General features: G+C 49.1%; 1 protein-coding gene across 2 annotated transcripts in view; it reads right to left on the minus strand.

Annotated features, from left to right (window-relative positions):
- Window positions 1-1,495, minus strand: part of CLPX (caseinolytic mitochondrial matrix peptidase chaperone subunit X) — a 46,662-nt gene extending 45,167 nt beyond the window's left edge. The window contains exon 1 of one of the 2 annotated variants that reach the window (XM_002718000.5): window positions 1,081-1,495. In XM_002718000.5, the coding sequence (XP_002718046.1) occupies window positions 1,081-1,159 (79 nt within the window). In that variant the 5' untranslated portion in view covers window positions 1,160-1,495. Of the gene's footprint in view, window positions 1-902 lie in introns of both variants that reach the window. The other variant, XM_070054384.1, reaches the window with a different exon arrangement.
- Window positions 1,496-17,169: the final 15,674 nt, after the last annotated feature.

The following is a 17,169-nucleotide window of genomic DNA, read 5'->3' on the forward strand; positions in this document are numbered from 1 at the left end:
TTCAACATCACGGTTAGTGTTTATTGTCCATTGCCCCTCCAGCACCGAAACAGGGCCTGGCACCTAGGAGGCCCTCGACAAACTCTATCAAAGAAATGGATTAAAAAGATCTGTCATCGCGTTCCGGAACTGGCACATCTACGTGCTGAAGTTTAACAATGTGTTAGAACCACATTCATTTACTCTACCTAATCCTTAAACGCTCATAAAGTGTCTGGGAGACACATACAGTCGATGATAGGCGTTCACTATCAACCCAAGAATTAGCAAAACGAGGCTTTCTTCTTTATTTATTCAAGGGTCATAAACCGGGAAAGCGAAACAAACCCGATCTGTCTAGAAGCTGGTGATTCCGGCAGGACCCAGCCTCCCAGCCCCACACTCCAGGTCTGGGTTAGAGGGAAACGGGGCCTTTTCCGGAACCCCCAGGCTGGAGTGCCCCTCTTACAGCTCCTGATAAACAGAGAGGAAAGGTAAACACGCGCCAACGCCGGCGAAGAAACGTCTCCGATGTCAAGCTGTCGACATACACCCAAGAGCTTCAAAAACAAGCCCGGCCGGAGCTCCCCCGGGCCCGGCCACGGCCAGCCCCGCGGCTGCCCCGGCGTCGGGGCCGCATAATGGCCGTGACACCTCGTGCCACGCGCGGCCGGCCAGCTGGACGCTGCGAGGCCCCAGGGCGATCCCACAAGTGACAGCCCCTCAGCCAAGCCCCGGCGGCACGGGACCGGGCTCCGCTAGAGGGGCCGCGGCCAGCGGCGCCCCTGGGTGGGACCCAGGGGGGACCCTTCTTTAAGGAAAGGGGCATCTGTGCCTCTTTCGGGGATTCTGCGAAGCGGCCCCCCAAATTCACAAGCCCCGAGTGCGAGGCCGCACGGCACGGGGCTGTACTTCATTCACACCTGCGAGCCAGCTGCTCCAGAGGTGGCCGGAGCCCATCCCACGGGAAAGGCGCGGGGTGCCGGGCGAGGCGCCCTGCAGCCCCCCAACACCCCTCAGGGGGCGATGGCCGCGTGCCCTCCCCGGGGTCTCCACCCGTCTGCCGGGGCCAAGGGCTCTGGCGTGGGACTACTTCGTTACCTCTCTGCGCGGAGGCGAGCGAGGAGGTGATGAGCCGGGCGGCCGCCGCGCCGCAACTACAAGCGCCGCAGCTGGACATCTCCGCGGGGCCTAGGCCGGGGCTTTGCGCCCGGCCGACCTACGGGGCTCAGCGGCCCGACTCCTACTCTCAGCGCGCGCTAACTTGGTGCTGAGTCTCCTGGCCGGCCCTGGGCTCGGTGCAGCGGTCACCCGCCTGGCGGCCAGACCTTCGCGCACTTCGTGCTCCAACGCGGTCTCGCCAGAGTAGACACCTATTCCTCCTCCCTTACCCTCCTCCTCCCCCCACCCCCCCGCCTACCGGGGCCCGGGGAGCGTGCGCGCGCCTGCGTCTTAGGCTCAGGGCGGGGGGGGGGGCACGCGTCGCGTGTGCGTGCGTGAGACCCCAACGTGAGGCGAGGGCGAGGGGGCGGTGACCCGGGCACCAATGAGCGCCCTACGGCAAGCCCCAGGTGGAGCGACTACAGGTCCCGACAGGCTATTTTCCCGGAAGCTCCTTTTGAAAAGCTTGAGGTAGACGCGGAGAGATGCATGCCGGGAGTTGTAGTTTCTGCGTGCGGTAGTTAAGCTCTTCCCGTGGTTTTCGGTGGGTGGCCGGGAAGGGCGACTCGGCTGGCTCCCGGGGGAGTGTTAATAGTGACTTGGCCGCCAGTTCCATCCTCAGGGATTCCACGTCTTAGTTCCTTTTCCTCCCCTTAACCTTAGTTTCTTCGCTTGTAACGTGGAAGCGCTGTTTCCCACAGTTCCCAAAGCAACGGCAGCTGGGCCATGACAGCTCGCTCTGCTCGCTCTTTCAGGCCGAGTGGTGATAAAGTTTTCAGCTGTTGCTAGTATCCGCATGCTGCCTTGTGAGTGGTCTCCTAGATCTGATCACACCGTAGTGAGTAGTCCCTTCATTACAGCCTGTTCCGCTGGGCCTGCTTTCCTCTGGCCAGCTGGAGCTGACCGGTCAGCTGCACACAGTGGACAACGGTGGCAAATCAGGCAGACCCTTCTCCCACTTGGACTGGCGCCAGACTGGGTATTTATCTGGTTTAAAATTCCAATCAACTCTGAACCCCTGAGAGAGTGCCAGATGGACTTGCGAGACTCCTGAGCTTCTGAGTGGAGAAGGGAGGTGAGCCAGGGTCGAGACCAGTTCGCTCTCCTCAGTCTGCGACCAGGGAGCTGTGGTTTCTGCTTCCTGCTTCCCTGGGCCCGGCCATGAGGAGGACTGGCCTTGGCCAAGCCACAGTCTGTCTTTCTTGGGTAGCTGACTCCTCGCACTCCCTCAAGTGGCAGAGACCAGAAGAGAACCAGGGTCTTCCTTCACCAAGACCTGAGCCTTCCTCAGCTGTCCGCTAAAAAAACAATTTAAAAAAAGTTCTCTCAATCCAATATTTTCAAATTATGTTCTTTGGATCTCTGAGAAGCTATAGCTTTGTAGTTAGGGTGAGAGAAAGAGTAGACGGGCCTCCCCAGCCCCCCTCCCGTGGTCAACCAGAGCAGCTCTGCCTTTATCTTCCATTTCTTGGGTTTTGTTTGAAAATAGTTTCCATATTTAAAGACAATGAAATTCATTGATTCTAAGACAGACTTCTCCTTTTAGAAATGAGCTAAGAGGCCGGCGCCGCGGCTCACTAGGCTAATCCTCCACCTTGCGGCGCCGGCACACCGGGTTCTAGTCCCAGTCGGGGCGCCGGATTCTGTCCCGGTTGCCCCTCGTCCAGGCCAGCTCTCTGCTGTGGCCCAGGAGTGCAGTGGAGGATGGCCCAAGTGCTTGGGCCCTGCATCCCATGGGAGACCAGGAGAAGCACCTGGCTCCTGCCATCGGATCATCGTGGTGTGCTGGCCGCAGTGCGCCGGCCATTGGAGGGTGAACCAACGGCAAAAGGAAGACCTTCCTCTCTGTCTCTCTCTCACTATCCACTCTACCTGTCCAAAAAAAAAAAAAATTAATTAAAAAAAATTAAAAAAAGAAATGAGCTAAGAGGATCACGGCACCCTAGCAGCCAATGTTAATTTTCATCTCACTCCCATCTTTTTCAATTATATTCACATTTTCTTCTTCTTACACAAAATAAAGAAGTTGTTTGCTAGAATCTTTAGGTTGATATAAGCAAGCTGAATACAGCTCTGGGTCTCCCATGTGGGTGCAGGGGCTCAAGGACTTGGGCCATCTTCTACTACTTTCCCAGGCCATTAGCAGGGAGCTGGATCAGAAGTGGAGCAGCCAGGACTGGAACCGCTGCCCATATGGGATGCTGGCACTGCAGGCAGCTTTACCCTCTACGCCACAACGCTGGCTCCCATACATTAATTTTAGATAAAGCGTATTTTATATAAAGTGTACTTGTGGCTCAACTTGGGGCACACTCCAGGAAGCCTTCCCTTTCTCTGTCTATTCCAAGAACTTGACTTCTCATTCATGCGCTCAACAAATATCTACTGAACACCAGTTATATGCCAGATTACTGGGGGAAATAGCACTGAGCAAAAAGAAGCCCCTGCTCTCATGGAGCATCCATTCTAGTGAGGAAAGAGGAGAGCATAAAATACGTAAAATAAAAATATATGCCAGTGGTATGGTAGGAATATGTGGGAGTATCCTTATATTGTGTAATATTTCCTTATATTATTAAAAGAACAATTGAGCATTTGATGTTATTTATGGGTTGATTTGTGGGTTTCACCTTGTGTTCCCAACTGGACTGTGAGTTCTTTGAAGACAGGTGTGTGTTTGAACGATACTTTTTCTTGGTAGACACCTAGGATGATGTATTCATAAGATCTTACCCATGAGCAGAACAAATTACAATTGACAAAGAGGTAATGACACGAATGCTACAGATTTATCCACTGGTTAATGCAACGCAATACATGTCCCGGAAGAAATTCCTCTGAGTTGCCTGATTAGCAGAGTGTAGACTTTGCCCTGCAAAGTACAAACCGGAGGGAGCTGTACACAGCTCAGGTTAACTTTCTCAGCCGTGTGAGCAAGGGTCATGCAGCTTTGGCATGAGGCAGAGTTTCATCATAAACAGCAACACAAATTAGGTATTTTCAATTCAATCTCATCTAAAAGCAGGTTCTGTGGGTTAGAATAGACTTGGAAAATTGGGGTCGACACTCACCAAGCATGGACTGGGACACTGGCATTGCGCTGTGCTCTCTGTGTTATAGTGTTAGCCTTACAGTGGTGGAGCACTTGTACTGTGGGGGATATAGCAAGACTTCCCGAGTGGTATTGGAACACGGATGGGTATCAAGTTTAAATAACATCTGTGTTGGAAATGGTTCAAATGTTATGGATCGTTCTTTAGGAAAGGCTTGGCTATTTGACAAAGGAACACATTTTGTTTTTTATTTTTTTATTTTATTTTTTTTTTTTTGACAGGCAGAGTGGACAGTGAGAGAGAGAGACAGAGAGAAAGGTCTTCCTTTGCCGTGGGTTCATCCTCCAATGGCCACCGTGGCCAGCGCGCTGCAACCGGCGCACCGCGCTGATCTGATGGCAGGAGCCAGGTGCTTCTCCTGGTCTCCTATGGGGTGCAGGGCCCAAGCACTTGGGCCATCCTCCACTGCACTCCCTGGCCACAGCAGAGAGCTGGCCTGGAAGAGGGGCAACCGGGACAGAATCTGGCGCCCCGACCGGGACTAGAACCCGGTGTGCCGGTGCCTCAAGGCGGAGGATTAGCCTAGTGAGCCGAGGCGCCGGCCCACATTCTGTTTTACAAGTGTCCATTATTTGACCTGAAATTCACATATTGGACCAATACCCTTGCTCCAGGGCATGGCCAAGTACACATGAGATGGAGCAGAGCTTGGGGTCTGGACAAAGAGTGGTAGAGTCCCAGAGGCCCACAAGGGCCTTCCTTCTGCTCCGCATTACATAGATAATCCCTGGGCCCTTCCTGTCAGGCCATCCTCTCAAGTTCTGGATTCAGAAACATGGGGGCATTGGAGATTCTCCCTGTGGTAAAATGGACCTGCTATCAGGAAAGAAATGGCAAATACCTGCCTACGTAGCTTATCTGACAGGTTAGTAATGCTTAAAAAGAAAGTTCAGGGGCTGGCACTGTGGTGCAGTGGGTTAACACCCTGGCCTGAAGTGCCAGCATCCCATATGGGTGCTGGTTTGAGACCCGGCTATTCTACTTCCGTATCTTAAAAAAAAAAAAGTCCAGAGAAATTTTCCAGCTCAAATAGTTTCATTCAAGGAACTGATTCTTAATCTTTTTTTAAAAAATATTTATTTATTTATTTGAAAGAGTTACACAGAGAGAAGGAGAGGCAGAGAGAGAGAAAGAGAGGTCTTCCATCTGCTGGTTCATTCCCCATTTGGCTGCAACAGCTGGAGCTGCATTGATCCAAAGCCAGGAGCCAGGAGTTTCCTCTGGGTCTCCCATGTGGGGCCCAAGGACTTGGGCCGTCCACTGCTTTCCCAGACCATTAGCAGAGAGCTGGATTGGATGTGGAGCAGCCAGGACTTGAACCGGCGCCCATATGGGATACCGGCACTACAGGCGGCTTTTACCAGCTACGCCACAGCACTGGCTCCCATACATTCATTTTATATAAAGCTCTTTTATACTTGATTGTACCTTCCAGCATTGTAAACATAGGGAGTTGCATGACAAATATTTTTACAGATGAGAGTCTGTGAGTCATCCCATATAAGCACTGTGTTTTTCAGATGAGAAAACAGGCCTGTCTATGAAAGTTAGGGATATGACCAGGTCACAGAGTGAGTCAAAACAGAATAGAGTCCAAGTTTCTAGATTTTAAAACTGTGTTTCACCATATTTTCTTTTTTGGTTCATGATGCCTTTTGATAAAAATAAAAATCTCACCCTCTCCTTAACCAGAAATTCTGGTACAGATTCTCAGAGAGCCATCAATCTGTTGGGAATCATTATATCTTCTTTTTAAAATATTTACTTATTTTGAAATCTGAGGGTTTTAAAAATATTTATTTATTTAAGAGTCAGAGAGAGAAAGAGAGAGAGAATGAGTGATATCTTCCATCAGCAGCCAGGGCTGGGTCAGGCTATAGCCAGGAGCCAGGAGCCTCATCCAATCTCCTACATGGGTGGTAGGACCCAAACACTTGGGCCGTCATCTGCTGCTTTTCTCAGGCCATTAACAAGGAGCTGGATCAGAAGTAGAACAGCCAGGACACAAACCGGTGCCTGTATGGGATGCTGTTTTCGCAGGTGGCAGCTTTACCCGCTATGCCACAGTGCTGGCCCCAGTAAATCTTTAAAAAAAAAAAAAAAAAAGAATTGCTGTTGCATTTGCTAAGATGTACTGAACCCCCTCCCCTAAAAGTTTTGATAAAAGTTTACAGTGGCTCACAGGGATCTATTTGTCTTACTAGAATGTTGGAGCCAGGAGATGCTAATTTTATTTGCAGAATTGAAGAAGGTATGGTTCCACTGTCAGGACAGAGCGTCTGGTCGTATTTCTCAAGGTCTCTTCTTTAAATTCCCCCCAGAGGCCACACTTCCTCCCTCAGGGACTTTCTACCAAACCTTGGTGTTGTGACAAGGCCAAGGGGACTACAAGGAGGTGCTCACCATCTTCCATCTTTCTGGGCCTGCCCCTGGGGCTGGTGTGACCTCGGCACTGGTCTCCCCCTCGTCCTTCATCCTGCTGTTCAGGCAGATGGTCGGCAGATGGCAGTAGCTCCCCATGGCTTCCCCCTTTGACTCCTTGGATTCCAGCAGTTCTGGTTCTTGAAGCTTAACTGGTGTAACACATCTTTTTTTTTTTTTTTTTTTTAAATATGGGTCTGTGTATATATAAAAATTTGGTGTATTATTTGTACACAAAAATTATGTATGTAGTATCGTAGGTTCTTAGGATACTCAGACATTAAATATCATTAAATTCGAGATAGCTATTAAGGTCAGTGACCCACTCCAAGGGGTAAAGAATGGAAGAATTTTCATTTTTAAAGGGCATTTTGAGATAACTGGTTGAATTTGGAATCTTGCTTGGTTATAGCTTTGTCTTCCCTGTCCCCAGATGGGCAGTCCTCAGCTGAGGTGCTTGGTTCATCTGCAGGGGATGTTGGTGACCAGTGACTGTTAACTACGGCTGATTTTAATTCTATACACCTAAAGGAAAAGCATGATGGGTAAGAGGTAACATTCTCCATTCATGGCTATATACAACCCTGTCTTCACTCCCTGGATGGCAACGATGCACAGTCCCACGGGGATGAGGTTAAACACTGTGGAATTGGTGCTGTCATCCTTGGTTCCATCAAGAGCTCCATCGGGGTACATTTGCAAGTAGTAGCCTTGCCTGCAATGTAACCTGGCCACTAGGCCCTTGAGCTGGGGATCTCAGATCTGGAAATACGGGGCAACATCTCTCCACCTATGAATTATGAACACACCCCCACAGCAACACAGCTCCATCTTCTCTGCCAGCCTTGCTGACTGATGGTGTATTACATCTTGAAGCTAGAGCCAGGCAATAGTGTTGCTATTTTCTTTTTTTTTTTTTTTTCTTTAAGATTTATTTATTTTCATGCCAGCGCTGTGTCGTAGCAGGTAAGGCCACCACCTGCAGGGCCGACATCCCATTTGGGCGCCAGTTCTAATCTTGGCTGCTCTACTTCCAATCCAGCTCTCTGCTGGCCTGGGAAAGCAGTAGAAGATGGTCTTCGGAGCCCTGCACCCGCATGAGAAGACCCAGAGGAAGCTCCTGGCTCCTGGATTTGGATCAGATCAGCTCCTGCCATTGCAGCCAACTGGGGAGTGAACAAGCGGGTAGAAGATGTCAGCCAGCGCTCGCTAGCTCTCTCTCTCTTTCTCTCTCTCTCTCAATGCCTCTCTTCTCTCTGTGTAACTCTGACTTTCAAATAAACTAAAAAAATATTTATTTATTTATTTGAAGGGCACAGTTACAGAAAGGCAGAAGCAGAGAAAGAGAGAGAGAAAGAGAGAGAGAGAGAGAAAGAGGTCTTCCATCTGCTGGTTTACTCCCCAAATGGCCACAACAGCCAGAGCTGGGCTGATCCGAAGCCGAGAGCCAGGAGCTTCTTCCGGGTCTCCCACGTGGGTGCAGGGGCCCAAGGACTCAGGCCATCTTCTACTGCTTTCCCAGGCCATAGCAGAGAGCTGGATTGGAAGAGGAGCAGCCAGATCTCGAACCAGCATCCATATCGGATGCTGGCACAGTAGACGTCGGCTTTACCCACTACGCCACAGTGCCAGCCCTAGCGTTGTATTTTCTAAGGGCACAGGTACCAGAGACAGCGTGGGTGCGTAGATAACACAGCTTTTCAGCTGTGTAACTCCTGGGAGGGAGGTGCTAAAAGCAGTCGTGTTAACCACAGCCTCCGCGGGAGATGCCTGTGTTTAATCTGCTCTATGTTTAACCTTCAGGAAACTCCCAGAGCAGCTGCTCCACGCTAATTCACACAGCAATGCGTGAGGGTCCCAGTTGCTCTACATCCTTGCCAACACTGATGTTTTTGGTCTTGTGGCGTCACCCTAGTGAGGGTGAAGTGGTTTTTTACTGTGGCTTCCATTTGCTCTTCCCTAATGGCTGGTGATGTTGGGTGTCTTTTCATGTGCTCATTGATCGTTGGTACATTTTGTTTCAAAAAATATCTATTAAATCCTTTGCTTATTTTAAAACAGGGATTGTCTTTTTATTGTTGAGTTATGAGTTCTCTATATATTCGGAATACTATGCCCTTATCAGTACCTGATTTACAAATATTTTATTCCCATGCTGTGGGTTAGTCCTTTCCCTTTTTAAAAAACAGTGTCCAACTGAGGCAGGAGACAGCTAAAGGTTAACTCATCAAGCTGAGAAAAGCAAATTCCAAAACTCTTTCATAGTCTGTCTCTGTCTGCACCTACCTTGAGGCAGGAGACCAAAAAGGGGGAGGGGGACTAGTTGGGGAAGCTGAGAGAAAAATAATTTACAAGCTTGAAAACCCTCACTTAGAAGCTGTATAGATAGATAACAGAGGATCTCTACACCAGGGGTCTTCGCAGCCTTATAAAAACACAATATTTTTCATATCTGGGGCCTTGAGTCTCAGCCTGTCTGAGCATTGGTTTTCAGTCTGCTTCTCTCTTAAGAAGTGTACTTATTTCTACTATAATCAACTTCACTGTTAAAGTCTCTGTGAGCTGCATTCAGCCTGTCGCCTAAGGCTCTAAAGAGCCTGTGCCTGCTCCTTGCCTTCCTACTCTCCACTCCCGGAACACTGTGAAGCAAGAAAAAATTATAGTTCTGATAAAGTCTGATTTTTCTTTGGTTGCTTATGCCTTGGTGTCTAAAAAATGATTGTCTAATCCAAGGTCATGAAGAATTATATATATGTTTCATTCTAAGAATTTTATTGTCTTCACTTTTTTTTTTAAAGATTTATTTATTTATTTGAAAGGCACAGTTGCAGAGAGGCAGAGGCAGAGAGAGAGAGGTCTCTGTCTTAGCTTTAACATGTATGTGTTTGATTTATTTGGGATTTTTTTTTAAGATGATTTATTTGAACGTTAAAGAGGGAGAGGCAGAGATAGACTTATTTATTTATTTATTTATAAGATGGAATTACAGAGAGAGAAAGAGAGAGAGAGAGAGAGAGAATCTTCCATCCACTGGTTCACTCCCCAAATGGCCACAACAGCCACAGTTGGGCCAGACCAAAGCCAGGACCCAGGAGCTTCTTCCAGGTCTCTCACATGGAGGGGACCCGCTATTTTCCCAGGCACATTAGTAGGAGCTGAATCAGAAGTAGAGCAGCCAGGACTCCAACCAGCACCCATATGGGAAGCCAGCACTGCAGACAGTGGCTTAACCCAATGCACCAAAGTGCTAGCCCCGAGATAATTTTTGTATCCAGTGTGAGGTAAGCATCCCATTTTATTCTTTTACACGTGGCTATCCAGTTGACTCTACCATTTGGTGAGAAGACTCCTCTTTCCCCATTGAATGACCTTAGCACTCCTGATGAAAATCATTTGACTGCAAATATTAAAACCATGCACAGTGAAAGATTTCTCGCCTTTTGCTTAACAGCAAGCTTCTAACGCTGCCTAACATGCTAACAGCACATGACAGCATTTGCATGACTGTGGCATAGTAACTTGCAACCTCATAACAATTGTTTCTACTAAAAAAAAAATCTGCTGGACCATCTTTCTAGGGTCCCTGATAAAGCTGAACAGGACTGACTGCAGCCACCATTGTAACTGGGACCTTCACAGACTGGCTCTCACTGACCTGGGAGTTACCTTACGCTGCGTTATTGTGTTAAATGACACGCCTCCCGTGACATTTCAGCAGCTGTCTTTGATCATCTGGTGAATGTAAAGGCAGGATTTCTCAAGGTGCAAGCCCACAGGATGGTCCCCACTCTTTTCCTCTGCACCTGTCATGTTCTGTCATATTCTTTGCCCAGTTCCACTCCCTTTCATTCCCTTTCTGAATGGGGAGATTGATTTGGGCTTCAACATGACCCGCCCCTTGCTTCCACAGGCCTGCGATTCTGTTAGTGATAATAATACTAACTGCTGTTTTTCTCAGAAGGTGGGTTCAGTGTTTTTAGAATAGTTACGGTATGTGTATATGAGGTCCTGAGGCCCCATAACAATGTGGGATTTATTTCTTCTCTTGCTCAATTGTCTCTCCTTAGGACAGTGCCACTTATCTTGATTACTATGCTTTATAGTAAATTTTGGATTCAGGAAATGTGAGTCCTCCACCTTTATTCAATCGTTTTTGTTTGTTTTCACAGGCAGTTAGACAGTGAGAGAGAGAGAAAGAGAGAGAGAAAGATCTTCCTTCCATTGGTTCACCCCCCAAATGGCTGTTACTGCTGGCGCGCTGCACCGATCCGAAGCCAAAAGCCAGGTGCCTCCTCCTGGTCTCCCATGTGGGTGCAGGGCCCAAGCACTTGGGCCATCCTCCACTGCCTTCCCAGGCCACAGCAGAGAGCTGGACTGGAAGAAGAGCAACCGGGACTAGGACCCGGTGCCCATATGGGATGCCGGCACCGCAGGTGGAGGATTAACCAAGTGAGCCACGCACCGGCCCCGCAGATTTTTTAAATACTCATTTTAACACATCAAAATTATCTTTATTTGAAAGGCAGAGTTACAGAGAGAGGTAGAATCAGAGAGAGAAAGGTCTTCCATCTGCTGGTTCACTCCCCAAAATGGCTGCAACGACGGGCCAAAGCCAGGGGCCAAGAGCTTCTTCCAAGGTCTCTTGAAAGGCAGAGAGGTGGAGAGAAAGAAGTCTTCCATCTGCTGGTTCATTCCCCAAATGGCCACAGCAACCAGCTCTGGGTCAGGCCAGAGCCAGGAGCTTGGAACTCCATCCTGGTTTCCTATATAGCTGACAGGATCCCAAGGCCGTGGGCCATAATCCCCTGCATTCCCAGGTACAATAGAAGGAAGTTGTATTGGAAGCAGAGCAGCTAGGAACAGCCAGGACTCAAACTGGCACTCTGATGCTGGTGTGCATAACCCACTGTGGCACAACAGCACCCCCATTTTTTTTAACAAGTGAACAGTTTATTAAGAATTAAATGAGGGTATGGAATCTGATACAAGTAAGACACTCAAGATGGGTATATAGTAGTACTTGCACAAAAAAATTAAATTTCACTTCAAAAACCACAAATCGAAAAGAAAAAGCAATCCCGTCATTATAAAGTAAGATATTTTATGCAAAGAACAAAAAAACAAAAGCAAAACAAAACAAAAAAACCCGCAACCCAACACAAAGCTATCTGGAATACTGTTATGCTAACATAGTAACCACAATATAAACATTCATGGAAAAATGATACACAAATTAAGCAATGGACTAGATGACATAATACAGTTTGCAATATTGTAAACTCATGGACTAGAATAATTTTACACAACATGCAATTCCAAACTGCGCCACCCTGTGCCACAGCGCTGACCCCTGTATAAAAATACTTCAACATCTTAAACAATGATCACAATTTACACCATAGAAATAACTCCAGGGGTGGCACTGAGGCTTAGCAGGTAAAGCCTGCTGCCTGTGGTGCCAGCATCCCATATGGGCACCAGTTCATTTCCCAGCTGCTCCTCTTCTGATCCAGCTCTCTGCTATGGCCTGGGAAAGCAGTAGAAGATGGCCCAAATCCTTGGGCCCCTGCACCCGCACCCCTGTGGGAGATCCGGAAGAAGCTCCTGGCTCCTGCTTCGGATCAGCCCAGCTCCAGTTGTTGTAGCGATCTGGGGAGTGAGCTAGAGGATGGAAGAACTCTCTCTCTCTCTACCTCTCCTTCTCTCTGTGTGTAACTCTTTCAAATAAATAAATTATTAAAAAAAGAACCAGATATGCATTTACTTTGATTAACTATTATTCAGGATGGGAAACATGATCTTCTAGCACTTTGTATACGAGTTACTACCAAGCATCAGTTAATTTGGAGACTAAATGAAATATGAAACAGAGCTGAATTGGTAGAGTGGAGAACTTCCTGTTTTGCAGAGACTTAAGTGGGTAAAAACCTTTCCTTGATGTCTGAGGGAGCTGTAGCCAACAAAGCAAATAGACTACCAAGTGTGGTGCATGTCTGTGTACCAAGAAGCTTGAACCCCTCCCATGTACTTCTGGAATTTTTTAAAATGTATTTGAAAGGCAGATAGAGAGAGTGCCCATCAACTGGCTCCTTCCCCAAATGCCCATAACAGCCAGAGGTGGGCCAAGTGAAGCGGGAGCCGGGGACTCAGCACAGATCTCCCACAGGGTAGCTTGGGCCCAGAGTGCACATTAGTAGGGAGTTGGAATCAGGAACTGAGCAACACCTTGAACCTAACTATCCCAATGGGATGTGGGCTTCCCAAGCAAAGTCTCAACTTCTGTGCCAAACACCTGTCCCCAAAATGCTTTTCTTTTTTCCCATCACAAGTGGAAATTACAAAAAGTAACCAAGTACTAAGTCATGAAATAAAACTCAACGGGTTCCAAACTGCAGGTGTCATACAGATCGCGTTTGATATACTTTAATCCCTGCATGTTTGGAAATGAAAACCCTAAACTCTCAGTAACCCCACGGTGATCTTCTCACTGTCCCCCGGAAGTATTCACCTCTTGGGGTGTCACCTCACTCAGGAGGACTCTTTTCTCCTAGAATGGCCCTCATCTCCCCAGAAACCAGGACTGTGTAATAGGACTATCCCGTTATGCCTCAACTCCACCATGACCACAGTTGAGTGGACTACAGATGGAGCCCCAGTTCAAATAGGGCCAATCAGACTCAGGCTTCGAGACAGGCTTGCAAGGATGTAAGTAGGGGAGCTATTTTCTTCCTGAGCTCCGAGAAGTGGAGTCAGCTGACCTGCAAAGAGGAACCAAGGATTCCTACAAAGAGAAGAGAGCACCAGTGAGAGGGAGAGAATAATGAACTAGCAAGGGTCCTAGTAAGAGAGAACGGAAATACAGTCAGAGAGACAGTCTGAGAAGTGGAGCATGCAGAGTGAGGTTACATTCGAGACTGAGAGAGCAAAAACACAGTGAGGATGAGAGAATACAAGAATCAGCCAGAGAAAGTGATGGCCTGGGTTCTGTGGGTTCTGCACTTCCCGGATCCAGTCCTTCCTGAAGCTAGCTGACTCCACTGCTACTTGTTATCAAGACTTCCTGGGGCGGCACTGTGGCGCAGCGGGTAAAGCCGCCGCCTGCAGTGCTGGCATCCCATATGGGCGCTGTTTCCAGTCCCGGCTGCTCCCACTTCCGATTCAGCTCTCTGCTATGGCCTGGGAAAGCAGTGGAAGATGGCCCAAGTGCTTGGGCCCCTGCACCCGCATGGGAGACCCAGAGGAAGCTCCTGGCTCCTGGCTTCAGATTGAGCCCCGCTCCGGCTGTCGTGGCCAATTGGGAAGTGAACCAGTGGATAGAAGACTGACATCTCTCTCTCTCTCTCTCTCTCTCTCTGCCTCTCCTCTCTTTGTGTAACTCTGACTTTCAAATAAATAAATAAATCTTAAAAAAAAAAAAAGACTTCCTCAACAGGGTGCCTTCCCCAAGGAGGTTCACACCTCCCTTAGGATGTACCCTATGTGAAGAGATATAGGTCTGGGCCTAAAGCCCACCTGATTATTATCAAGCCCCTTCCATCAGGTTCTATTTGCCTCTCAATCAGAAAACTTATTTGTAGCTTAGACAGCACCTTTCTTAGCTCCTCTAATGATTCTGTCCTTTGTTCTAGACCCTGTCTAGCCCACTTGGGCCTCATTCCTTTGTAACCATAGCCTCTACTCTACCACCAGTGGCTCTACTCCCAACCTGTGTGTACTAATGGTCCTCTTCCCCACTTGTATGATTGTTCAAATTTTCTCTACAGACAAACCCCGCTACCTGTAAAAGTTAAGTGGCTTTTTTTCCCAGTCTGAGCTGGAATCAGTTTAAGCCACATCCATCAAACTGTGCCCAAAAGGGTCCAGAGACCTCTCCATTTCCTCTCCTCTATAAAATCCTCTCATTACCTGGTTAATGCTACTCTTAGGATCATTGGTTACTATTCTCACCCTGTCTTTTATACTACAGTGTCTAAGTGTCTACAGCATGTTATAATGGAACAAACAAAGGCCTTCAGCAACCAGGCAGTCAACCAAATGCTGCTACAGGGCTATACTCCGCTCCCCACCCAGGAGACAGCGGCCTGAGACATCACCCCATACCAGCGAAGAGTACATCATCGCCCCATGTCAGCAGGAAGTAGCTCTAAAGACAGATCATCGTCCCTCTACCCCTCCCGGACTTTTGGGACTAATGTAACCCCATACAAATCCTGCTTTATAAAAAACAAAAGGGGGGAATGTTAGGAAACTGGCAAAGTTTTAGCCAGGTTGCCGAGTGGCCCAGCTACCTGAGCCAGGCTCCACCCCCATCCTAATGGGATTCGCTGCTCCTGCTTCCCCGCCCACCCTCAGGCAAAGTTTTAAAAGGGCCTGTTCCTGAACATGTGCTTTCTTGACTCCTCTCTCGGTTCCTCTCTCTAGCCTCCTCCTCTGGTCTCTTGGCTCTGCTCTCCTCTTCTCTGCTCTATCTTCTCTCCTTGCTAGCTACTCTCCTCTCTGTTTCTCTCTTATATTCTCTTTCTTTTTCCTTCGCTGCCCCTTCACTCCGGTCTGTAGGGTGTTCCCCAATAAACCCTTTCCCTTAAAAAAAAAAAAAAAAAAGACTTCCTGTGTCCAGTCCCACCCCCAACCCTACCCCTTGGCTCTAGCCAATCCCTTTGCCAGAAACCCTATCCATCCCTAGATTGCTTCCAATTCTGCTTGACCTTCAAGAGGACTGTCCTTGTCTAGACATCTTGGTGACATTTTTTTTCCTTATCACCCCAGCTGCTAAGGCTCCCCAAACTCTGGAGAGATTCTGTTTAGGAAATGCCCTGTGTGTGAGCAGAAACAGCTGACTGGCCCCTCCGTCTGCCTGCCTACAAGCCATATGATGCCCATCCTTGTACAATTCATACTCAGGAACTGGGTGGCCAGTCAGGCAGAGACTGAAACCCCCGGGGCTTTTCTGAGATGAATAGTTTGCCCGTCCAGTGTGCAGACTCCGCAGGGGCAGGGACCAGAGAGTCAGAAGCCGTTGGGTGAACCAGAGGCATCCTGGGAACAGGACTCTTAGCTGTTCCAGAAATTGTGGGTAGGACTTTAGAGAGGGTCTCATGTCTACAAGACCAGCTCCTTCATTTATAAGTAAGAAATCGGGGTGCAGGAGAAAGGCACACAGCTAGCGAGGACCATACCTGGCTTTAGAGGCGAGACATCAAGGAATTAGGAGCCATGCATTCCATTCTGTGGAGTTTTCTTGAGTGCGACAGCAGCAAACATCTACCTGCCAGTCTCCCCCAGGCTCCACCCCCCAGTTCTGCAAAGCTGTTTGCACCTGTCCACCCCGCTGACCTCAAACTCTGTGTCATATCCTCCAAGGAGCCTCTGTGACCGTCACACCCTCCAAGTCAGGTGCCACCCCATGTAGTAGATTTGGTACTATCTGGTGAAGCCCCTTCCCCCCTCTGCTGGCAGCACCTGGCCCAGTGTCAAGTAGTCACTTGATGACTATTTGGTGGACAAAGAAAAGAGCCAGGTACCAGCTGCTGCCTGCAGGGCCTCACCTGAGAGCAGCAAGTGGAGGGCCTTGGGGGGGGGGGGGGGCGGGTCTGAAGGGAACCGGTGGTCAGGGTAAAGCAGCTTGCACGATGGCTCCTGAAGCAGCTGGGGTGTCTGTGCTGCACAGAGCTCCACCCCGACCCCCTGGCAGAGGCTGCCAAGCCCCCAACAGGCAGTCAAAGAGAACTGCTCCCTGGGAACCGTGAGACAGGAGTCAAGTGTGGAAGTGGGTCAACTTGCAGCAGTCACGGGGATGGGGTGCTCAGCCAGAGAGGTTCTAATGGATTTCACGCTGGATCCCTGGGGGTGCCAGGCACAGGCTGATCCAAGACTACAAATCCAGCCCAGGCCAGAGGTGGCCAAAGCGAGCTGTCCTGCGCTGGCCAGGGGCTCGGGGAAAGCTTTTTTGTTCTGATGGTAAACACTGCCCTCTCTGCCTCCAGCCCCCTTGGCCCCTTCCCTGACAGGGGTGGGGATTTGGGCGAGGAGGGACAGTGAGTGCATCGCATCCAACTCCACACCCCACCAATGGGACAGTTGATGGCTCCAGGGTTCCTCTGGCACCACCCCTTGCTCTCTGATTTACTGTTTTTAAGTCAGACACCGTTCCTGTCTGTTTGGACCACTGTCTTTGCTCCAGGGAGAGGGGCTGTTCCACAGCAGAGATCTGGAGGTGTCTTGAGAAGAGCTTTGCAGGGAAGAAAATGTCCATGACTTCCGAGTGAGCTCAGCTGGCCCGGCCGGAGGAGGCAGGCAGGCTGCCGGAGCCCAAGGACCTCTTGGCCAGCTTGCCTGAGCCTGGGCCAAGCCATTGTATAAGCGCCACAGTATTGGAAAGAAAGGAGGAAGAAAAGCTGGAACATGATTTTAGTTTTGCTCAGGAGCCCAGAACATGCTCACAACTGCAGGAATCTCTGCAGATGGAAAATATGATCCATGACAACAAACCTGACTG

This window comes from Oryctolagus cuniculus, chromosome 12 (assembly GCF_964237555.1).
Source record: "Oryctolagus cuniculus chromosome 12, mOryCun1.1, whole genome shotgun sequence".
NCBI lineage: Eukaryota > Metazoa > Chordata > Mammalia > Lagomorpha > Leporidae > Oryctolagus > Oryctolagus cuniculus.